At 32.1% G+C, this 24,432-nt stretch overlaps 1 protein-coding gene across 1 annotated transcript in view; it reads right to left on the bottom strand.

The window, feature by feature from the left end:
* Positions 1-14,878, bottom strand: part of LOC143075201 (hillarin-like) — a 29,556-nt gene extending 14,678 nt beyond the window's left edge. Inside the window, exon 1 of the mRNA XM_076250545.1 lies at positions 14,192-14,878. Coding sequence (XP_076106660.1) covers positions 14,192-14,521 — 330 coding nt within the window. The 5' untranslated portion in view covers positions 14,522-14,878. The remainder of the gene's footprint in view (positions 1-14,191) is intronic.
* Between the last annotated feature and the right edge of the window lie 9,554 nt (positions 14,879-24,432).

Raw genomic sequence — 24,432 nt, forward strand, 5'->3', positions numbered from 1 at the left:
AATTTTCGATAAATCATTTTCTTTTATCTTTACGCATGTCATCTTGGTATCAAAGAAATAATTTTCCTTGATCTTAAATTAATCCATGAAAGTTGAGAAGATATTGCAAATCATACAGTGTTTGGTAACTGACTCTTCTGTGAAAGAAATAATAGAACAGACATGTTCTAAGATTAAAAAGGAGCGAAATAAAAATTTTGGAACGTTTTTGCTGAAATTAAAAACATGAATTTGTATAGGTGCGATGTTATTTAAATTATTTAGATCGGTCCCGCATCAGTTGCATTTATCGTGTTATTAATCATTACATCCTAAGCTGAGATCATGGCTACTTCGGTGATATTTTCTATAATTCAATGGTGCAAAAACATCAAGATTGTAGTAACTTAATTAAATGGTACAATAATCATGATACTGCAATAAGTCAACACTATTGTATATTAAAAGGCGCTTACACCACCTGTTGAAACCATGCAATGACACCAAGATGACATTATATGCATAGTTTATATTTATTTGCGCAATAACGCCGAGAGTATGAAAATGCAATAACATCAAGATGTGTGTAGCTTATATTAAATGGCGCAATAACACCATAAGTAAAATACGTGCGATAACATCAAGATATCAGTAGATTTAAAGGAAAAAAAAGACTTGCAGCTTTAGTTAGTTAGTTTAAACATATTTATTTATAGTGAATTGGGAAACAAGTTTTTCAACTTATATTAATCCCTTTCCACTTTGCGGGTGCGAGTGCTGCCTTGTAGCGGCATTAGCCTGCTCTTTTTTCGAAATCTACAAGGGTGTCTTTATCGTGAAGGAGATATAGCTCTCTCTTAACATGGGTCAGCCATTTATCGTCCCCTTCCGAAGGACTATCATCGTTTCCTCAAGACCATACTCCAAATGGTGTCAAGGGAGAGCCTTGTATAGACAGACACCTAACACATGTAAATATCTATAAATAGTATAAGAAAAAAACCTCCGTTATAATATCGTTTAATACTATTGAATTCTTGGTTATCTGTAGACCGATCACAATATGTTTTTCTATATTTTGGTATTGGGTTGCTGTTTCATTGAAGTTTTAACCTAAAATCTCCTTTAATCATATTGAACAAAAAAACAGAAGTTAAATCCCTGATAAATAGTAAAAACGAATGAATTGGAATTTTATCACAATATCAGTTTCACTGGGGGAAATGCATTTGTAGTATTTTATTAAAAATCAATGTTTAGACATATTTTCATACCTTCAAGTCATGCTATGTCTACATTATTATTTTTATGTTCTGATATTCTATGGCAGACATCAAACTTTACTTTGGTATTCATCGTTGTGAAGACTACATATCTCAGCAGTTTATGGTTGTATCATGGAGTTTATGGTAATGACCATATACTTATTCATAGTCATTAGTAGAGAAAATAAGTAAATCATGACAATTTATAAGTGACATTCCGGATATAGAGTCAATTAACCGGATGTACGGCCATTACAAATTAAACCCGACATAAGAGTCAAACAGGTGATTGTACACTTTATGGTAAATCAATGATCTTTAATTAGGTATAAATACAGAGTAGTGGCGAACTCGCGATGAGTCACCAAACCTTGATTAAAAAACGTCATCTAAATCAAAAGGCTTTAGTTTGTTTCCATAGAAACGTGTGACTAAATTACTACTTATGTCGCCATTTTCAGTTTTTATATTGAAACATTTCAAATGTTCTGATTAAAAAAATCCGATGAATGTAAATTGCCTACAAAACAAATGATAAACAATCTAGATCCAATCAAAACTACGTATCAACTTTGATTTATTCATTAACGTTTGTCTAACCTTAATCTACAAATCATGATTTCCATAAATGACATAGAAGCTGAGAAAAGATAAGAATAAAATAGTCAAAATTTAGATATTGTTTCTGTAAAGGCAATGTTACGGAAGCCGGTTAATGTCAAGGTAGAGTTTTATTTTTAAGTCGTTAATCGACTCAGCTAAGTTGATTAAACGACTTAGCTATGTTGTTATAACGACTTAGCATATTTATCTTCTTATAACAACTTAGCTTACTTGTTTAAACAACTTAGCTAACACATTAAAAAGACTTAGCTAACTTAACTCGTTATAACAACTTAGCTAACTCGTTATAACGACTTAGTTTAGTCGTTTAAACAACTTAGCTATCTCGTTTAAACAACTTACCTATCTCCTGTTTAAACAACTTAGATAACTCGCTTTAACGACTTAGCAAACTTGTTAAAACAACTTAGCTAACTTGTTATAACGAGTTAGATTAGCTAAGTCGTTATAACTAGTAAGCTAAATCTTTGAAACAAGTTAGCTAAGTTGTTTTAACTAGTAAGCTTAGTGGTTTAAACGAGTTAGCTAAGTCGTTTTAACAACTGAGCTAAGTCGTTTTAACAACTTAGCTTAGTCGTGTTAACAGCTTAGCTAAGTTGTTTAAACGAGATAGCTAAGTTGTTTAAACGACTTAGCTAAGTCGTTATAACGAGTTAGCTAAGTTGTTATAACGAGTTAAATTAGCTAACTTGTTATAACAAGTTAGCTTAGTTGTTTAAACGAGTTAGCTAAGTTGTTTTAACAAGTAAGCTTAGTCGTTTAAACAAGTAAGCTAAGCCGTTAAAATAAGTTAGCTAAGTTGTTATAACAAGATAAATATGCTTAGTCGTTATAACAAGTTAGCTAAGTTGTTATAAAGACTTTAATATAAATTTAAACTCCACCCTGACACTAACCGGCTTCCGTAGGCTTCCGTACAATGACGATCTGAACTAATAGTGTACAAATATTCAACGTTATAGCAATTGAACATTTACAGAAATAAACGGAGACAACAAATAAAGTACCAGTTAGTGTCTCCATTTATTTCTGAAATATTCAATTGCTACAACGTTTAAAAAAACGAGCTAGAAAGGCCTGCCGCCTACGATAGCAATATAACCGTCTTATTTGTAGCTTTAAATTCATTGTTTCAACATGCAATGTACATTTCAGCTATTTAAAACATAAAAAATGTCGTAAAAAATGATTATTTCTGTTGTTTGATAATATAATATGTGCGTATAAATCTTTCTACACACGAGATGTGTGCAATAACTAACATTGTAAAATAGCATTAAATGTGCCATGTAGATTTCCTTGTGAAAATAAAAATGCCATATTTGTCATTGAAATATTTCACTTGTTTTTCTTTTTAATCATACCCATTATAAGTAAAATTAATAAAACTCATTTAGGATGAGTTTAGAATAATGCATTTTGACCGATATCGCAAAATTGGACGAATTATTGTCAATGTAGCTGCAACAACATCGGGAAATGTGATGCCATATTCTCAATATAAGTGCAGTAACCATTTTTCTTTTAAAGTTTTACGGTAAAGGTTTATCAACATCCCTGTAAAGCAGTTGTCTTGTTGGTTTCATGTTAGCATCTTCGTATCCAGCGCAGGAGTTGGTGGGTCTAACTCTTTACTCTGTTTAACTAAAAACCAAAGATTAGTTTTGCGTCTCCCTTTTAAAGGCAATCGGCATTTCACTCTATTTAGACTGGTCGGCTTAGAGTTAGAATACTGTGTCTTATGAGTTTAATTATTTTTATTTTGGTAACTATGATAAGTTTATATAGTATATTGTTTAATTCTATTACTATACAGTTTGATGGATTGTTTATTTTTCTCAATCACATCAACCGTGTTTCCACTCATATTATAAAAGGCCTAAAAAGCTTTTAATTTATAGAAATCTTGCGCGCATTCACTTGGTACCTTCAAAAGCATGTATTTCTAAAAATAGAAAATGAAAAGCGAAGAATGAATGCAAAGTTACAATAGTGCATCATTTTGAAAGAGTTCAAACAAAACCTTGCATCAAAATAAATAACTGAAGAATAAATTAACTTCACATAACTAATTGATCCCTGAAACAGTACAAAAAGCAACAATGTGACATCGAGCAATTAACTGCTCGTTAATCAATTAAAGAATCGTGAAAATTTGCATGCACGAGTTAGCAAAAACATCATAAAGCATATTACGTGCTTTGTTCTTCTGATGTAAAAGACAATTTCAATTTCCACGTATATTTCAAAAATGAAAAATCCCAAGGAAAAAGATAAAACATATTGACGTCGTAACAATTTCGTTCAATTTTGAAGACCAAAAAAGAAACGCATATTTAAAAAAAAAATTTCTAACCCCACATTTTTAACCTTTAATAAATAAGGGCGTTAATGGGGTTTACAGAATAAAGAATTACGGGACAAAATATAAAGTATACAGAAAAATGGACACAAAAGATTAACAAAAAGAGCAAAATAAGGAGTTAAAATATAAAGAATAGAGAAAAAACGCGCAAAAAGTATGAACAAAAATTAAAGAAAAATTGCCTAAAAGATTTAAGAATACAGACCGAAGGATTCCCTATCCAGACCTCTTAATATGATCAATTCAGTTTTACCACCAGAACAACTGATTGTTCTCAACTATCTTCTTAAATTTGTTATGATATTTTGAAAACTAGTAAAGTCTTTTAATGGTATTTAAGCATTCAAATTTGGAAGAATCGTGTTAACTTTTTTTATTATTTTATTATTTATCTCGCAATCATTCCCAAAGGCATATTCTATCGCCAAACGATAAAATGTTAAGGTTGTTCATGAAATTACTGAAGATTTAAGTACATTTGATAATATAATTCCATTGCATGTTATACTTATAATGCATTAAAACGATTACGTTACCTTTCTTCTTTTACTTTTATTCTTGACTATGATTCAATTTACTTTGATCAAACTAAAGCGTTAATGTGTTGAAATGTTAGCAAAACAATTCTTTTATGTGCAAATAATATGCGTTGTGTTGCATTTCACGAGTACTTGTTTCGCTTTTATACCATATCATGTCGCAGCACACCTTTTAACGATCATTGAGAATACGAAAAGCAATGGCGTAACTATAATAAAACGGTTATTTCTAATTAATTAATGGGCTGATAATTAATATATGGCATATTCTATTAAATATATTTTTTACTTAAAAATCATCCAGCTGTGTGCAGATGGATTGAAAACAAATGCAATGAGTTATTTTCAAATCTGATTATCCTCTTTCAGAATAATTATATTTGCATTTTACATTGTGTCATGCTTTTTAACTTAAATATGTTTGCTTTCAGTTATTAACTTCATAGACTGGGCCTAATTTATCAACAATATTGTTGATTCCAAGGATTTAATTATTTCTTGTAGAAGACAAACACTAGTAAACATTAGAAATAATTTAATGGATTGGTACTTTCAGGGGTATTTACATCAATAACATTCAATTATTAAACACATAAAACGTATTTTCAAAATCATTTTATTTAAATAAACTAGGACAATTATTTCATTTTGTGTACGTTAACAGTTAACAGGGAGACAGACATGAGTGATTTTGTATATATTAACAGAAATAGGTGTACGCCTTTGTATATATTTACAGGTAGATTTGTATGATTTTGTATACATTAACAAAAAGACGTAAATGATTTTGCAAACATAACAGGGAGACATTAACAAGAAGACGTGTATGTTTTTTGTAAGAATTGATACTTTTGCAAACATAAACAGGGAGACGTGTATGATTTTGCATACATTAACAAGGAGACGTGTATGATTTTGTATACATTAACAGGGAGACGTGTATGATTTTGTATACATTAACAAAGAGAAGTGTATGATTTTGTATACATTAACAAGGAGAAGTGAATGATTTTAAATACATTAACAAGGAGAAGTGTATGATTTCGTATACATTAATAAGGAGAAGTGTATGATTTTGAATGCATTAACAGGGAGACATGTATACTTTTGTATTCATTAACAAGGAGAAGTGTATGATTTTGTATACATTAACAAGGAGAAGTGTATACTTTTGCATACATTAACAAGGAGACGTGTATGATTTTGTATACATAAACAAGGAGACGTGTATGATTTTGTATACATTAACAGGGAGACGTGTATACTTTTGTATTCATTAACAGAAAGAAGTGTTAACCAGAAAGACGTGTATGATTTTGTATTCATTAACAGAAAGAAGTGTTAACCAGGAAGATGTGTATGATTTTGTATTCATTAACAAAAAGAAGTGTTAACCAGGAAGACGTGTATGATTTTGTATTCATTAACAGCAAGAGGTGTTAACCAGGAAGACGTGTATGAATTTGTATACATTAACAAGGAGAAGTGTATATTTTTGCATACATTAACAAGGAGACGTGTATGATTTTGTATTCATTAACAAGGAGACGTGTATGATTTTGTATACATTAACAGGGAGACGTGTATGATTTTGTATTCATTAACAGAAGGAAGTGTTAACCAGGAAGACGTGTATGATTTTGTATTCATTAACAGAAAGAAGTGTTAACCAGGAAGACGTGTATGATTTTGTATTCAAACAGAAACAGAAAGAACTGTTGACCAAGAAGACGTGTATGATTTTGTATTCATTAACAGAAAGAAGTGTTGACCAGGAAGACGTGTATGATTTTGTATTCATTAACAGAAAGAAGTGTTGACCAGGAAGACGTGTATGATTTTGTATTCATTAACAGAAAAAAGTGTTGACCAGGAAGACGTGTATGATTTTGTATTCATTAACTGAAAGAAGTGTTAACCAGGAAGACGTGTATGATTTTGTATTCATTAACAGAAAGAGGTGTTAACCAGGAAGATGTGTAAGATTTCGTATTCATTAACAAAAAGAAGTGTTAACCTGGAAGACGTGTATGATTTTGTATTCATTAACAGAAAGAAGTGTTAACCAGGAAGACGTGTATGATTTTGTATATTGTTTTGTTACATTAACTGGTAGACGTGTTTATGATTTTGTTTACTTGTTTGATTTGGTATATCTCACAAGGGAACCATGTATATGATTTGGTTAGCAGTTTAAAGGAGAAGTATATTCATTACCAATAACATAATTCAGTAATGATGCTTTAGAATGTATTATAACTTGAATTTCTGTAACCGGTGTTCTTGCATTATAATAAATCACTCAATCTCCGCTCGATTATGCATTATGACTGTTAAATTCAATATTAACTTCTTCTCAATTGATTTCAGTCCAAACAAAGTATTTGTAAACATGTGAATCCAGAATTATAATCTGTTCTTAAACATAACAGGTCGCAAGGGGAAACTCAGTGTCATATGGAAGATGCTTCTAAGTACTGTTATGATATATCTGTCTTCAAGGCTTCAGATACATTGTTAACGGTTATAGCAATGAACGGAGAATGTCATCTTCTTGTATATATATTTCCATAAAAGCAGTAAACAAAATAATCCGACAAAGTCCTAGACTAATTGGAACACATTGTGGAATTCACACTATTTAACAGACACAATCGTAAGTTAGATTCATCGGCGTCATAAATTTCTTTTCATTTTTCAATCACGCACCATCCCTGGCTAAAAAATACGTTAAACAAGATTTAAAACTTCCAAAGGCTATCAGTTTAATAAATACGTTTTGTAACTACATCAGGTTTATACTTACCATTGATAGTTAATTAACTTAAACAAAACAAATCAAAAGATATCTAAATAGAGTACATACAGTCTATTACAAGCAATAAAGTTTTGGTCACCAGTCTATTACAAGCAATAAAGTTTTGGTCACACACTAGTTTTATGATTTCCACGGGATTATTAAAAATAATACATGTAGTATCGAGTTTATAAAAAAATCATAGTAAAGAACGTCTATTTGAGTGACTATGTTCCGGACCATATGAGTTTTTCGACCATACGCGTACGGTTCAAATACTCGTATGGTCCAGAACAACTATAAATGAAATATACTGACTACTTATTTCAGAATGTATGTTAAGAACAACACACACAGATGTAACACATGATAACATTTTTATAAATATAAATGAAACATTTTCAACCTGAATTTGTTTTACTTGATAGCAATGACAAAATCGGAATAATATAAGCGCAAAGATAAACACAATATAGTATTAAATATTGTTATTTTGAATCGTATGTTTTCCATTTATCACAAATGAATAATGTCAATGCATTATTTTCATTGCACCTTTGAGAAAAGATCTATTATATATCTGTCATGGAGATCCTTATTGTGTAATAAACGTTTGTGTTAATCTGTATTCCATTCCGTTAAAATCTGTTATTAATTGCTGCTCTGTAATTGATTTTACTCTTCATAAAGCGAACTATTTATCAACATGGGAATATCAACATTGAAATCAGAAGTCATATCCTGTTTCTTTAACGTATCAGTTATCATAGTTTATCACCTAGCTGAACTGGTTATGTACTGAGCGTTTCACAGAAGAATTTTTGTTGGGGGAAGCAGGGTGTCCGGGTCCCCCCTCTTGTGGGAAAAGTGTTTGATTATTTAGGGAATCACAAAGGCATGACTGGAACGGGTCCCCTCGCTCCCTTGTGAAAATTTCTGGATCCGCCACTGCGTCGAACAGTTACAGGTATCTGGTAAACACAAGATAGGCAATGGCATGGAAAGGATTATCTTAAGTTGTTATAACTTGTATCCAATCCTATTGTTAGTCCGAGATTACTCTGACGTCCAACGGCTGTTTTGTCAGACAAGCTGGGGCCGTGCGACGTCAGAGCTCGTCCCATATCAAAAAGTGGATATTTGCCCACCCAAAATAGATGCGCTGCTTCGTCGCTTCTGGTGCCGATTGAGGGCCTCGGAATTATATAAATCGGGCATCAATCTGTTCATTTTTCATTTATCTCTTCATTTATGTAAGTTTCACCTACCTGCCAACCTTTATTTTTCCATATTTTAACAGTTTTCACAGAGACCCATCGATTTCTGCATTTTGACTTTCACCTTCAAATGGACGTCAAGTTACGAGAGAGTTCGTGGCCTCGAGACTCAAATATGCAAATATTTATATTTTTTTCACCTCCTTTATAGGAGATCGATGGTTAACATTTAGAAGCCAACCACGATTTTTCACCTCCTTTACAGGAGATCGGTATTAAGCATTTAGTTCCGACCACGATAACAATCGGAAGCTCTCGGACATTTACATAACTTGCATAGTAAATGAACGAGGTGTTACATTTTGGTCATTTGCACTGTTTTCTCGTGGTCACGTGATAATCTTTGAAAATGAAAGTCAAAATTCAGAAATCGATGGGTCTCTGTGAAAACTGTTAAAATATGGAAAAATAAAGGTTGGCAGGTAGGTGAAACTTACATAAATGAAGAGATAAATGAAAAATGAACAGATTGATGCCCGATTTATATAATTCCGAGGCCCTCAATCGGCACCAGAAGCGACCGGAAGCAGCGCATCTATTTTGGGTGGGCAAATATCCACTTTTTGATATGGGACGAGCTCTGACGTCCCACGGCCCCAGCTTGTCTGGCAAAACAGCCGTTGGACGTCAGAGTAATCTCGGACTATCCTATTGTATATTTAGACAATAAAATATGTAACCAGTTGTTCTCAAAGCCTATTGTATCTGACGTCTATCAGGACAAATACCGGCGACACAGAGTTATTTGAAGACCAAGAAGAAGATATATAAAGTTGCTTGTTACATAAGATCATGATGGTGTTTAGGTATGTTTGAAATTCAAAAATAAAATTAATGCGAAGTTTCCCTGTTTTCTCTCCCGTAACGCAATACTCTTGCGCGCAATTACAGAGAGAGAAAAAAACAGATTATGATATATCTGCTCCTGCCTACCTATTAACTAGATTTGCATATCACTACTTTATTAGTTAAAGTTATTAATAGAGCAAGAGAAAGGCGTAAAACATGCTTCTTACATAAGATCAGAGTGGTGTAGGAAGTTTCTAGCAATAAAATTTTAGAAATACAAATTAACAGAAATATATACTCTCCAGTATGCCAGTAACGCAATACCTACATGTACTTAATTGAAGAAAACAGATGTGCCCTCCTACTTTCTTTTGAAAATAACGGTTTAAATGCGAACTTTTAAGGCTGTATTTCAAACTATTCAAGCGTAAGCAATTAATTTGTTCTCTAACTTATATTTTATGGATGTTTACGAGATCTCGCGAGATTTTATTTGTGTCAGTTACTTTGGGTCTCATTACGAAGTCATTACGAGCTTAGTTCCATTTAAGATATGTCATGTGATAACAGATTGATTTCTATTCTACCACCAAAGCTGAATCAACTCTTATCTTCAAACTCATCAGATCGGGATAATTTAAGCGACGGTTGTGGAAATTTCATGTTTTTGCGCCATTTTTTTAATGTCATATTTTTAATTGTTTGATTTATTTCTGATATGAATGACAGGCTGATGACTGTATCAAGACTTAATATAATGTATTGCCATTGTCATTAATGCATAAAAGGGACAAACATTTGTGTATTGCTTTTAAGATTTCCAGAAGATTTTATCTGATTTTGTTTGCGCTTTAGACAATAAATTGAAGACAATCAGACTTCGAGTCAAAGAAGCAACAGGAGATACTTTAGTGGTCAAAGAGAACATTTTTTTTCATAAGAAGAAATAAAGATGATATTTTTTTTACCAATATTTCTTGATATTGCAACCCCTTTAACCATCTAGTGTTAAAAAATGACTACTTTCGAAGTCTACTTTCTTTTTATTATAAAAAAAATATGTATTCAAAGCCGATGAAAAGAGCTATAGCAAATCATGTTTCTAGTGTATGTAATCCTTTTTTTTTTTTGCAGTGAAAACCGTGATTCATGGTTACAATCCCTATCACAGCTGCTATTATTACTTTTATAAGACAAGTCCTGCTTATCTGCACGTAGAGTAACTGGGTATTGTCTTCATCTGAAGTATTTCACTGGAAACGACTTTCAGTGCGGGAAGATTTAATACGAACTCGTTGTCATAACATCAATGGAGTAATCGAATAGAAACCATATATCTTAACTCTGTGACATTAATTAATCTGAAGTTATTATAAGGATTCGGTTGGTTTCGTTACACGTGCTGGTAGTTCTTGTTTAATGATCACGAACTATTTAAGTGCAGAATTATCAGTATCCAAGTATCAATATTAATTAAGCATTTTCACTTTTATCCATAATCATGTTCTGTTTGCTCAGACACTGTCACCTGTGACTCATGGAAGTCTTGTTTTGTTTTGCATGACATTTTTTTTTCACCTGAATTAAGGTAAATCGTTTTCTGGGTGACTAAGAAAAGAAGATCAATGGTTTGACGTCACTAGTTCTATGATCCGTTCTGTGATGGTTCTAAGGAAATGTTAAAGGATTGCATGTACTAAACAAAGTGTTACACATAGGTACCGAATCACGTCGGATATAATACGTTATACATGATCAGTGTCAACTGTCAAAAGATTAAGTCGATAATCAAATACGGAGGTGTTGTGAAGTCTTATATTGTTGTCTAAGGGAACGACCATTTAACTTCTGGAGCGGGAGGGGGAAGGGGAAGGCGGGTATTTAACGGGGAAAATATAGTCTGGTCAAGCAGTTGACAAAAAAAAATATTCTGAATGCAAATTCCCCCTATACCTTATAATGTTAAATTTAGAACATGTAGAAGAAGAAGAAATCTGATTGTTAAATGATATCACTGTATCGTCCTCAATCTGCCTTAAACATTTGCTACTGGACAATCAGGTAATTTACAAGACGTCAAAAATGACTCATATAATACAAAAGACATTTAAAAGAATGGAAAATCATTATCTGTATAAATGTTTTCTAATTAATTTGAATACCTTTAGTTACGGTATATATAATTTGAAATAGCTCAGTGTCAAACTGAGCAAACAACATGATTGTCGCTTAAAAGACTTAACTAACATGACTAATATTGATGATAGCATATTTTTAATTCTGAACTGGAATTGTTAATGGTTATTGTAATGTCACTGGGTATACAATAACCTGCAGCCACGTGATTCGAACCGGAACGAATTCTTAAATTAACCGAGATGAATTGCTGTCAAAGAGTTTATAGATACATAAATATAACTTTCGAATTGAACCGAGTATCTCAAAATTGATTTAAATGATTCATAATTTAATCTTTTAATTATCGAATTGTACTGAAACAAAAAGGTGAAACATCCTCAAGCATGCAAAGTTGGATCTTTTTAGTAACACGATATATGCCATGATTGTCAATATTGACAGCTATTCATCAGGGACCAATTTCTGCAAAGGGTGAGGATGTTAACATCTATAGGGCACTATATGACCTTTAACAATGAGTAAAAACTTTACATTAGGTGAGCTGAAAAGTAAAATCTAACAGCCCTGTTTATGCTAGAAAGTAGAAAGGAGATAACCTAAAAAAACTAATGTGGCAGACAGTATCAAGGAAATAACAGGCTCCTGAATTGGGACATGCACTTAAAGAATATGGAGGGCTAACATGCATCTTTATGAGACAGTGCTAAACATAGTTTACACATTTAAGTCACAATCGCTTTACCGTTGGCAGTCTTCAGAGGTTAACTCGATAGTTAATCAGATGGCGCCTGGACAAAAATACAGACGAAACGATGATACATATTATGGAGCCAATGCCTTGTAAATTGTTTATTTTAGGCTTTTTATAATTTAGATGCACGTTAAAATTTGAGTCAATTCGGTGAATATGAAATTGACAGCCAATGCCCATTTAAACTGTATGATATGCCGAGTCTATCATGACGTTTGGTTTCGCGAGTTTTTTTTCCGTATCAGTGGCTGTCTGTTTGGTTTGAAACGACGCAAAAAATAAACATGACTTACATACATGTCGTTACTACGGTTGATAATAAACCTACGTGTGTTCATGTGATGCATGTAAGTCTCTAAACGAAATAAATATTATATACAAACCACCCAATTAACTTTGTGTCAACTAACAAAATCATCATCAATTTTATCAAATATTCATCATACAATATCATATCAATGTGCACTGAGAGTGTCTTAAAATGAAACAGATGCAATTGTCGTCTGTATAATTTATAGCTTCTTTTTTTTATAGAAAAGGTTTTTCATTTAAGTCTGAGACAAACAAGAAATATTACGTAATATCAGAGCAATCCTAGTCATTGTCTGGTTCCGGAGATCACAAGGCCTAATTTGCTTTGTTCCTAGTCAGGAGTTAGGGATTAGACGTGTATCACTTTTATTAACTGGTTAATCATGTTAATAGAAGGATCAAACGAACGAGAAAATTGGACAAATTGCTTCTTTTTTTTTAAAACGTTTGAATATTTTATGTGTTCTCGCGGGCGGGGACATATCTCATTCCCAAGCCAATACGCTATACTAAATATTTTACTACGAAATTGGTATTATAACATATTAAGCAGTACTACATAATTATGTAGCATCACAAAAGATGTTGCTTTTGTCTTTTTTCAATTAAATTAAATTAAGAAAAGTTAAATCTGATTGTTGTTTTAGCAGTATGAAGTCGGATTCATTGCGATATTATGTTGACTTATAACATGTTTACTTTATATAAGCATAGATGTATAAACGGGTATGCTTTAATGTTAGTAGGGTCACCTCAACAATTACATATTGATGCGTATGTCTACTTCAAATTACAAGAAACGTGCTACATGTTGTCATTTTACCCATTTTTTTGTAAATGACCATTTCATATGGAGGAGGTGAATAGTCAGAAGGCCTACCAACTTCAAGAACGAAAAATATCATGTTCACCTTCACTTCCCTTAAAATCAAGCGAAAAAATACCTTATTCTAGAACCTTTCTCAAGAAAATATTATAATCAAGGATGGAATAAGGGAGTGAGGGTGGGCAGGTACCTTTAATTGAAGTTACGTATATGGTTAATACATAGACTTTTTTACAAGTCCCGCTCCTCACGTTGCTTGTTGATGGGCACTCTCTTTTTCAAAATCAAGGATCCGCATCTGATATTTGAATGCTATTTCACACAATATGTTTATGTTTAGTTTATTTATGAGTAAACATTGCATCAGTCCCAACTATGTGTCAACAAACTTTATACATGTAACTGTCAGTGTACAAAAGATTATATTTGTTTTTGGTGAAAAATAACTAAATTTAAACTGCTAAAAATAGCCAAAATTTAAAAATACACTACAGGTGACAAAATTTTCAAACAAAAATAGCATCTTACCTGTTCATTTGAATTGGGTCCACGTTTAGGTGCATTTAATGCTGACTTAATGCCTACACACTCTTTATCTATGGACCCAACTAGTTTGGTAACATGGGCCTGGCAGTAAACATCAGGCTTGTTCTCCTGGTCCCAGTGGAAAGACCTCAGAGCTAACTGTATTCCACAAACCCGGCATCTAAAACATCGTCTATGGAAAACAACACCAATATCCACACGTTCTACGGGATATACTCTCTTCTCACATCTATAACATGGGTCTTTAGTCTGGGAGAGGGCTTCAAAATTATCACAGTCCGAATCACCATCACTGGAACCCAAATCATCCATTGTTGTGTTGGAAAATAAATTATATGAAAAATCAAACTCAAAATGTCAAATGGTACCTGTCACAATATTTTCAGTTGATTGAATATTTTTCACTGTGCTATATAGTTATTTCCAATATTATTTTCTATGATACATCCACTTCCATGCTAGTTAAATTCCAATACACTACTTTTACTAATAAGAAATCAGATAAATTCATCCATCTCTTTTATGTAATTTTCTGCTGCATTAAATAGACGCAATGTGTTTTTCCAATTATTAGCAAATTATAATTCCATTACCATCTAACGGGCATGTTAGTTTACAATTTACTATTGCATTAACAACGTTGTGTAAACCGAAAGTTCAAATAGGAAAGTAACACCCAGGTGATAGTAATAGTGTCACCTGATTGGTCAGTTTGAAAAATCAATGGCGGGTGATTAATGATGATCTCATTCGCGTATCTAATTATTTTTATCGAATGTCATTGTCCAAATGTTTATTGTTAATTTTCCGTGGAATTGTTATTTGAAAACAACAAAAGGGCAATACGATTTACAATATAAACTCGGACTTAACAAAGAATGAAAATAACATACTATCTATAATCGTAGATCGATACTATAATTTGTACCTATATAATGTCAGGTATTTGCACAGGTATGACCCGCACATTTACATGATTACGATATGTCAATAAAGTTGAAAGCTAATATATCATTTGACTCTGATAATATTGAATAACTTACAAACATCCTACGTTTAATTCATCTTTAGAAAAACTTAGAAATATTTTTAATGTTGTTTTTCGGCGTAATATTGCCATCTGTCTTTAAATGACATTTTTTCGTAAGAAATTATTATAAGATCATAAAAACATAAAAATATTGCAATTTTTCTATGAATAATTGACATCTGCCATTCATAAAATAAAACAGTGACGTAGGGTTTACTATTGGCAGATGCAAATAATAAAAACTGTAGTCACGTGACGGCAGCTGCATGTCTCATAAATTCGTTTTGAAGGACCTGAAACTGTATTTTCAAAATTTTGTACTTTCTTCAATACTAATTGTGAATAAAAAGTATTGGTTTTCAATTGACCCGGTATTTTAAACGTGTTATTTCACCAAGGTTTCATCTTCATAGCCCTACTTTAAACTTTAAATTAAAAAAAAAATAGAAAATCGAAACTGAATATGGCAACGGTATAAAGAGACTACCAGTGCAAAAACCTTAAAAAATAAAACTGGATCCACCATTGTAGCAGAATGGTAAATAAACTCGGTTTCTTTCTCAATATTTTTTTTCTGCGAGCAAGAAGGAAAAAATCATGACAATTCCTTTGTCCCATTAAGACTATCAAAAACTTTAATTAAATGGCAAGTGGGTGCATAAATGACAAAACTGCACTGATTTGTCTGTACTCTGTGTAATTTTACGCCATTAAAAATTCATGTTATCATAACCTTTTGGCTACATTGGCAGCATAGATAATTCCCTCATATGCACTTCTGTAAGTAAGTAAGTAGATTTTTAATTATAGTGACTTGTGTAATTACAGTAGTGTGTCAATTAACATAATATATACATATACACCCGACCTAATTGGTCTATAAGTCACCTAAATATTAAATATTAAAGTTCATATCTGATTTGTGTAACGAATCTGTATGAAGGATACCTGGAAGTAGTTTTCGGCAATCAACGACAGAATGAGTTTTAAATCATTAGTCGATAATGGAACCAATCGAAATTGGTTGTTCACAAATTATTGTTTCAATATGAAATTCATTACAAGTTTTATAATTATTGTAAGCTGAATGTAAAGAACATTGAAGTTCGAAAATTATATATAAAAGAGCAAAGTTAGACTGTCAAGGCATTTTTGTAATTTAATGCAATAGACGTTTGAAGCAAATATGCAGAAACTACGAAAATAGTCCAGTGAGCTTGCCGTTTGACCCAGAACAAATTGCAACAGAAAAAATAAAGACGTTAAAATATTCACCTTCCATCACTATACAATAAAACTCTTGCATCGGGATCTTGTGATTTTAGTCTCTTATATAAAGTTTTTTTTTTATTGTTTGCTGTGTGCTTAGTGACGATCTGTTGAGTTAAATATTTTCCAACTGATTTTTTTTAAACTTTTTTGTTGTGTTGTGTTGATAACCCCTTGTCCATAGTAAGAGTATGATTGGGAACTCACGCAAATGTTTAACATAAAAACTAATATCTGAAAAACTCTTGTGGAAAAAGTAAAATAACAAAAATACAGAACTCCGAGGAAAATTGTAAACGATAAGTTCCTTATCAAATGCAAAAATCAAAGATTCACCCACAACAAACGAATGGATAACAACCGTAATAATCCTGACATGGAAAATTCTAAACGATAAGTTCCTTATCAAATGCCAAAATCAAAGGTTCAAACACATCAAACGAATGGATAACAACCGTAATAATCCTGACATGGCACACTCATTTTCTTATGTAGAAAAAATGGTGGGTTAAACCTGGTTTTATAGCTAGCTAAACCTCTCACTTGTATGACTCGCATCAAATTCATGCATTTTATTGACAACGATGTTTGAACAAAATATACAGACATAGTAGGTAGAAATGTCATAAATAACTGCAAAATGTTATTTGATATAGATTTATAACATTTTTAAGTTTTATTTTATAGATGCCAAAAACGTGGTCTTATGATACTACTAGACAAAGTATCATTTTTCTTTGATGTAAATTTGGAAATAATACAATGTAAAAAAAATTATCAAGAATTGATAAAGTCGTGATATAAAATAACAAAACACGAATAGTTAAAAACATTATCATGATCATACGTGAGTTATAAAATTCCTGATATATTTTATAATTCAAAAGTAAGATTTTGCAACCATTAATTTGATGGTTTCTGCAATTCTACTAATTGCGTAAAAGAAATAAAACATATGGTACACCCCTTAAAACTAAACAAATCTCAACGAGGAACATATTTTTCCAACAACAAAACAGCTATCTACTTAACTATAATATAAGTATACCAAATTTTATGATTTTTAACCGAATAAACCCGTCTCTGATCATAGCTTGAAACACCGTTACAATTTAACGATTAACCAATGAAGGTCTTATAGTAATGTAGTTTTAGAGTAGCCGCCGTCGATTTTGGGATTTAAGGGTGGTAAACGGAGTATAGTATTGTCTGATGCCATTCAACATTTCATAGGAAACACCTTTTTTTATAAATATTATTGGCGTCTATATTAAGATATCTACCCAATGTAATTTCGTATGAAGTGAAATACTCGATATGCATGGAATTACTCCTAGGATTTATTAATAAACTCACCAAAGATACCAGGACTAAATTTTATATATACGCCAGACACGCGTTTCGTCTACAAAAGACTCATCAGTGACGCTCGAATCCAACAAAGTTAAAAAGGCCAAATAAAGTACGAAGTTGAAGAGCATTGAGGACTAAAATTCCTAAACGTTTTGCCAAATACAGCTAAGGGAATCTATGCCTGAGGAAGAAAAGCCTTAGTATTTCAAAAAATTCAAAATTTTGTAAACAGTTAATTTATAAATTTACTATACCCTATAAAGGATAGGAAGCTCTATGTAACATTATTTATGAATTTCTAGGTTTTCTGCATGATTTATGACAACTGCTGGTGTTGATACTTTATAAGAAACAGAATAAAAGATGTGACTATTGATTGGTTTAAACAAAGTTAGAAATAAAGAACTACACCGCTTTAGGAGAGGCAGCATTATATATCTGTTTAATTTAGGGCGGGATTACTCATACTCATTACTTACTTATATAATGAAATTGTATGTGACTGTTATACAAGTGAGATGTTCAGCTAGCTATAAAACCAGGTTTAATCCACCATTTAATCCACCATTTTCTAAATAAGACAGTTGTTGTCCGTTCGTTGGATATGTTTATGCTTTTGATTGTGTCGTTTGATTAGAGACTTTCCGTTTAGAATTTTCTTCGGAGTCTAGTATTTTTGTGTTTTTACTTTTTCGTAAACTCAAGAAATAGATGTTATGGTTGAGTTCGTTATTGTTATATTTTTTTAACTTCTGCAAATGGTTCCTCTCATCATGTCAATATTATGCATATCTTATAACTCTCCTCTGTATATGCATGTAATAATATCCATGATCGATGCCTCGTATATTTTGTTTATGTGAACACACTGTTAGTAAAATAACATAACGTTTGCCTCTCCTTTAATATTTTCAGTTGCCATGATTTTCATCACTGTTCTTTGTCTACTTTGTAAACTAAATTCTGATATTTTTAATTGGTTATTATACACGTATATTCATTTTCAGTTTTGAATCAAGTCTGTGCATCTTCAGTTTTATGTCTTAACTGAATATTTAGCTTTCTGCCTTTGTTGACTCTTTTCTTTTTATATTGTGTGTATAAACAGTTTATCCACACGTCTAGCAATAAAGGTTTTAACGTGTTTAGGTATCCAATAGTTCCGAGTAAAACAGTATTTTTGGTAAATATATCTGTCGATGAAAATTATTATTTTCAACATTTTCATTAACCTGTTTCATTACATCATTAGCGTATTAAATTATGTAGTGTTTCAAGTAATTGTGAATTACCGTTGCCATAGTTTTCTTTCTAAGTTGATAATTTTGTTTTAAATCAGATAATCTTTATCGTTGATCCACCTTGTTGTGGGTAGTAGCGTGAAATATCGTGCAAGTGCTAAATAATAACCTACAAGTATTATGATCCTACTATCAGTAAAATAACCCATATACTATTTACCGCGCCAAATAATAACTTTAAGCTAGCGAAGATGATATTAACTTAGAATATACGTAAGAAGTATAGATTATCGGGTTTCAGTCTACACATTGATATCGAAAAATATCAATCGCAAGCTACAATGTAAACCTTTTTGATTTCAAGGCCTGGTCTCGTTTGAAGCCTTGTTACGAGAATTACGGAGCGACAGAGCAAGGTGATATAGGCATAGGGAAGGACGATAGACGCGCTTTATATTACCACTGCTTTCTATTCCATTGCCCGGAAGAAAAACATTTAAACAGAAAAAATGTTCAACGTTCGAATGTTTTCACTTGTGCAACATGATCACTTGCTTCTTAACACTCGATTTATATGGGTTCATATGACTGTATCTATTGTCTATGTATTTGTCAGTTTATCTTGTCCAGATTTCTATGGGTTCGTATGACTGTATCTATTGTCTATATATTTGTCAGTTTATCTTGTCCAGATTTCTTTTTATGTTATGTTGTTGTTTGTCTTTACTATAAGTTATGTTTTTATTGTGCTATGTTGTACCTTTTTTTGGAAAGATGCCATACAGTGGTATTTGACTGGTAGTGCCTCAGCTTTATAGTTTTGAGTTCGATTTACGTATATGTAAAATTTATTTCAACATTTTTATATCCATAAAGTTAATAATGTAAAGCTGTGTTATTAATTCTTTTTGGAGATTAGTTTTATTTCTAAAAGAAGATTTTAAAACAAAAGTTGCTTGATATTTAGCTTTGTGTATTGATTTATTTATAAAAGAAAATTAAGAGTTACATAGGTAAAAGTATGACTCAAAACAACGATTGCGTTTGTTAATATTAAATGTTATGTTACTAGTACAAACACAGGCACTTGTCTCAGAAAAAAATTTCCTTTATACCTTATTATAAAGCGGCATATAACGGAACTTCGTCACCACCTCACATTTTTCTACAATGCAAGTTAAGTACCTTGTGTTATAATAAGGTATATAGGAATTTTTTTTCTGAGACAAGTGCCTGTGAGTACAAAAAAGATTTCCTGTGTTGAGCATTGTATTTCTGTAACTTGTAGATGTCGTATGTTGGTATATATAGAATCAGTCGTCTCAGCTATGCTAATATCATCGGAAGTCAAATGTGTTTTGGAAATAGGATCCCAATTATTCCATACAAATATTCATCAGAGATGTTTGAAATAATAAGTTATATAATGACAAAAATGCACAACGAGGACATCTTGATCCTGAGGATTTAAAATCGCTGCTTCCAAGCAATTCTAGTTTTCTTATAGTGCACCCCCTTGGATCCGGTCCGGAAGATAGTTTTACTGTAACTTTACCCATGTAAAACATTCTTATGTACGACACCTTTCAGCAATGCTATGCTTCTAAGATAATGTCTTTGTTCATATGCAAGTATAGTAATTCTACAAATCTCAACATCAGGATATTTAGGATTGTTTGCCTTAAATGCAATACGTATGAAGTTTGTTTTAAACATTTATTTATAGTGGATTGGGAAACACGTTATGGCAACTTATACCGGTATTAATCCCTTTCCACACACTTTGCGGGTGCGAGGGATGCCTTGTAGCGGCATTATCCTGCTCTTTATCGAAATCTACAGTGGTGTCTTTTACGTGCAAGATATATAGCTCTCTCTGAACACGGGTCAGCCATTTATCATCTCGGAGACTCCTTCCGTTGTACTATCATCGTTTCCTCAAAACCATACTAGCATACGTTTGAAGATGCAAAAACTGAAAAAAAAGGTTGAGAGCGCACAACACTACATTCAGTATGTCCCTATCCCAAGCCTGACATTCGTCGAATGTAGTCAGTTTTTGTCAGCCATATTTATTTTTCGTCTATTGTTTTAAGCCAAATTCAGGTTGTATTTTTTTCTTTCAGGATAGATTAAGATACGGATTTGATTTGGTTCATTGTTGAAGGCCTTACAGTGCTCCATTTAGGATTACATCCACGTCATTGGTCTCTGTTGGGTATTGTGTCTCATTGGGAAAAGGTCAACATCTGGTTAATACTTAAAAGGGCACCTGTAAATCAAAATATATATAATGAAATCTGCAAATAGATATAGGAAGATGTGGTGTGAGTACCAATCTATCTGTATTCAACGTTTAAGAAGTGTTACTAGTAATTACAATATAATTTAATTTCTATTCAAGGTGCCGAAAATAGCCTCATCCTACAATTACTTCATGTAAATGTGAACACAATACAATGAGGTATCCAGTTATTTAGATTTATTTATATCTATTGATATAGACGTGAAATAAGATTACAACAAAAAATCTTTTTAAAAATAATATTATGGGCATACGTGAACATAAAAATCTGATTATAATATATTTTTCAAAAGAAAGATTATGCAACTATTATTTTAATGTTTTCGACAATTATACCAATTAAGTCTAAGAACATAAACATATGGCACACCTTTAAAACAAAACTAATCTCAACGAGAAACAGATTTCTCCTTCAACAACATAGCGTTATTGCATAATTGTTTTCTCCATTATTTTTTGCATGTTACTTTTTAACATTTGTATTTTTCTTATTCTTTCATGTTTGATATAGTATAGTACAGTTTGATTTTTTTTTTATTCTTTTTTTTTAATCTTCTGGGTCTTTTAACCAAACATATACTCAACTCCTGCTTTGCATGTATTACCCATTGGGCACCGCTTAAACAATTCTAACATAGGTTGGTTTCAAACCTTCGCTGAGGATAACCAATGTTTAGGATTTTATTTGTTGATTGGTGTTTACTTTTGAACAAAGTGACAGTAATATATATCGTTTGTGTAATCAAGGGCGGGGTTTGTTACATTTGGATTTGCTCACCAAAACTATCTCGTTTTATTTTGTTTTTATCACAATTCATTATCCATTGCTTATTCCTTAACTATATAATTGTTTCTATAAAGGTAAGAAAATCAGGTATGATTGCTTATTCTAATGCAACAACTATGTAACGTTCATTTTTATTGGATAACGTCACTTTTTTACATGGCATCAATTGACAATTGATGCTATGGAACGTACGCGCAAGCGCAGACGACATTTGACAGATTTAAAATACATGTTTTAACGTTGTTTTCTGTCAGTTTCATTAGAAGCGAGATAACAGTATTGTATTTTAAGCTCCGACGGCATCAATTGGGGATTTGATGGTCGCAAATTTTTGAATTTTGAATAATTCTGCTTAAGGTTATTATGATTGTCCTTCCTCCAAGTTTTGAATTTACAATTTTTTTGTCTTTTTAAGAAAATAGTTCTATGAACATTACTTTTTTTTTTAAGTTTTGTATCATTTGAAAGTACATAATAATAAACTCATCATAGAAACATGGATTCAAATTTTATATATACACCAGACGCGCGTTTCATCTACAAAAGTCTCATCAGTGACGCTCGAATCAAAAATGTTTAAAAGGTCAAATAAAGTACGAAGTTGAAAAACATTGAGGACCGAAACTTCCTTAAAGTTTTGCCAAATACAGCTAAAAGTATATAAAATAATGTTACTTATGAAATTGAATAAAATTATGTTACTTGCTTTATTTTAGTAAGAAGTTCTGCTGTTAATATTGTGAGCTAAAAATGGAGATCAATTTTGAAGGCTGGGACAGACATTACTCAATAGAATCACTTTATGTTGATTAAAAACAAAGATTTAAAAATGACAGAATAAAATTAAGAAACTATAGTTTCATGGTTTCCAATGAAACAACTAGTTACCAGCTTCGAAAGACACGAATAAAACAATTATAGGTCACCATGCATACTTCGTGAACGAGCAACAGCCATGCTGTATAGTAGCTATGAAAATTTTTGACATAACGAAATGTTATTCAAAATATCCTAGATAATCAACAACTCGTATCATAGCGTTCCTGATATTACAATAACATGGGAGGGGGGATATATATGGATATAGATGTAGGAAAATGTAATATGAGTGCCAATGAGGAAACTCTCCCTCCAAAAAAAATGGTAAAAGTAAACCAGTATGGGTCAAAGTACAGCCTTCTGGATATACTTAATTTACAGATATGCAACCTGATGGCAAAAAGTCTTTGAAGATACTAGGATTTTTATTTAGTACGCCATATACGCGTTTTATGTACAACAAAAACTCATTAGACCCTCGAATAAAAAACAATGGCCGATAAAGAACGAAATTGGATTGACAAAACTTGGTATTTGGCGTCAATCGTCTCAGTTCAGCTTTTTAAGGGGGGGTAGTAAAATGTAATGTAATGTCAAATCGGATTTCGTTTATTTCAAACTTACTTAACTTTAAAAGAGGTCTTTGAAATGAAACTTAACTAAAGATTAAGTTCAAAACGTGAGTATATTGACCCCGATGATTCAAAATCAACTGTCGATGCTACAAAGCTTGACAAAATTTGCCAAATCAATACAAAAAGAGGGACGAAAGATACCAAAGGGACAGTCAAACTCATAAATCTAAAACAAACTGACAACGCCATGGCTAAAAATGAAAAAGACAAACAGAAAAACAATAGTACACATGACACAACATAGAAAACTAAAGAATAATCAACACGAACCCCACCAAAAACTAGGGGTGATCTCAGGTGCTCCGGAAGGGTAAGCAGATCCTGCTCCACATGTGGCACCCGTCGTGTTGCTTATGTGATTACAAATCCGGTAAATAGTCTAATTCGGTAGGTCACATTCATGAAAGGGAAGGGGATTGTAGTTACGACGTAAGGAACATATCCGATATCATTTGTGAAACGGTTATTCCATAACGGTCAACCAACTCGTGATGGCGTCCGTAAAATTTACGAAGGGATGATTTCAACTTCACCATTTGGAACTCTTGGTTTAATAGCTTCCTTGTGAGCAGTAACCCTCTATCAAGAAAATCATGATAGGAAATGCAAGCACGGGAATATCGTATCAATTGAGAGATATATACCCCGTATGCAGGTGCTGCTGGAATGTTGCTACTTAGAATCAGACTTGGGGTAATTGTAATTGTAATCGTTAATCAGCTGTAATTGATTACAATTTTTCAAGTAATCATTGTAATCATTAATCAGCCAAAAATCTGATTAC

This window comes from Mytilus galloprovincialis, chromosome 5 (genome assembly GCF_965363235.1).
Source record: "Mytilus galloprovincialis chromosome 5, xbMytGall1.hap1.1, whole genome shotgun sequence".
Classification (NCBI taxonomy): Eukaryota; Metazoa; Mollusca; class Bivalvia; order Mytilida; family Mytilidae; genus Mytilus; species Mytilus galloprovincialis.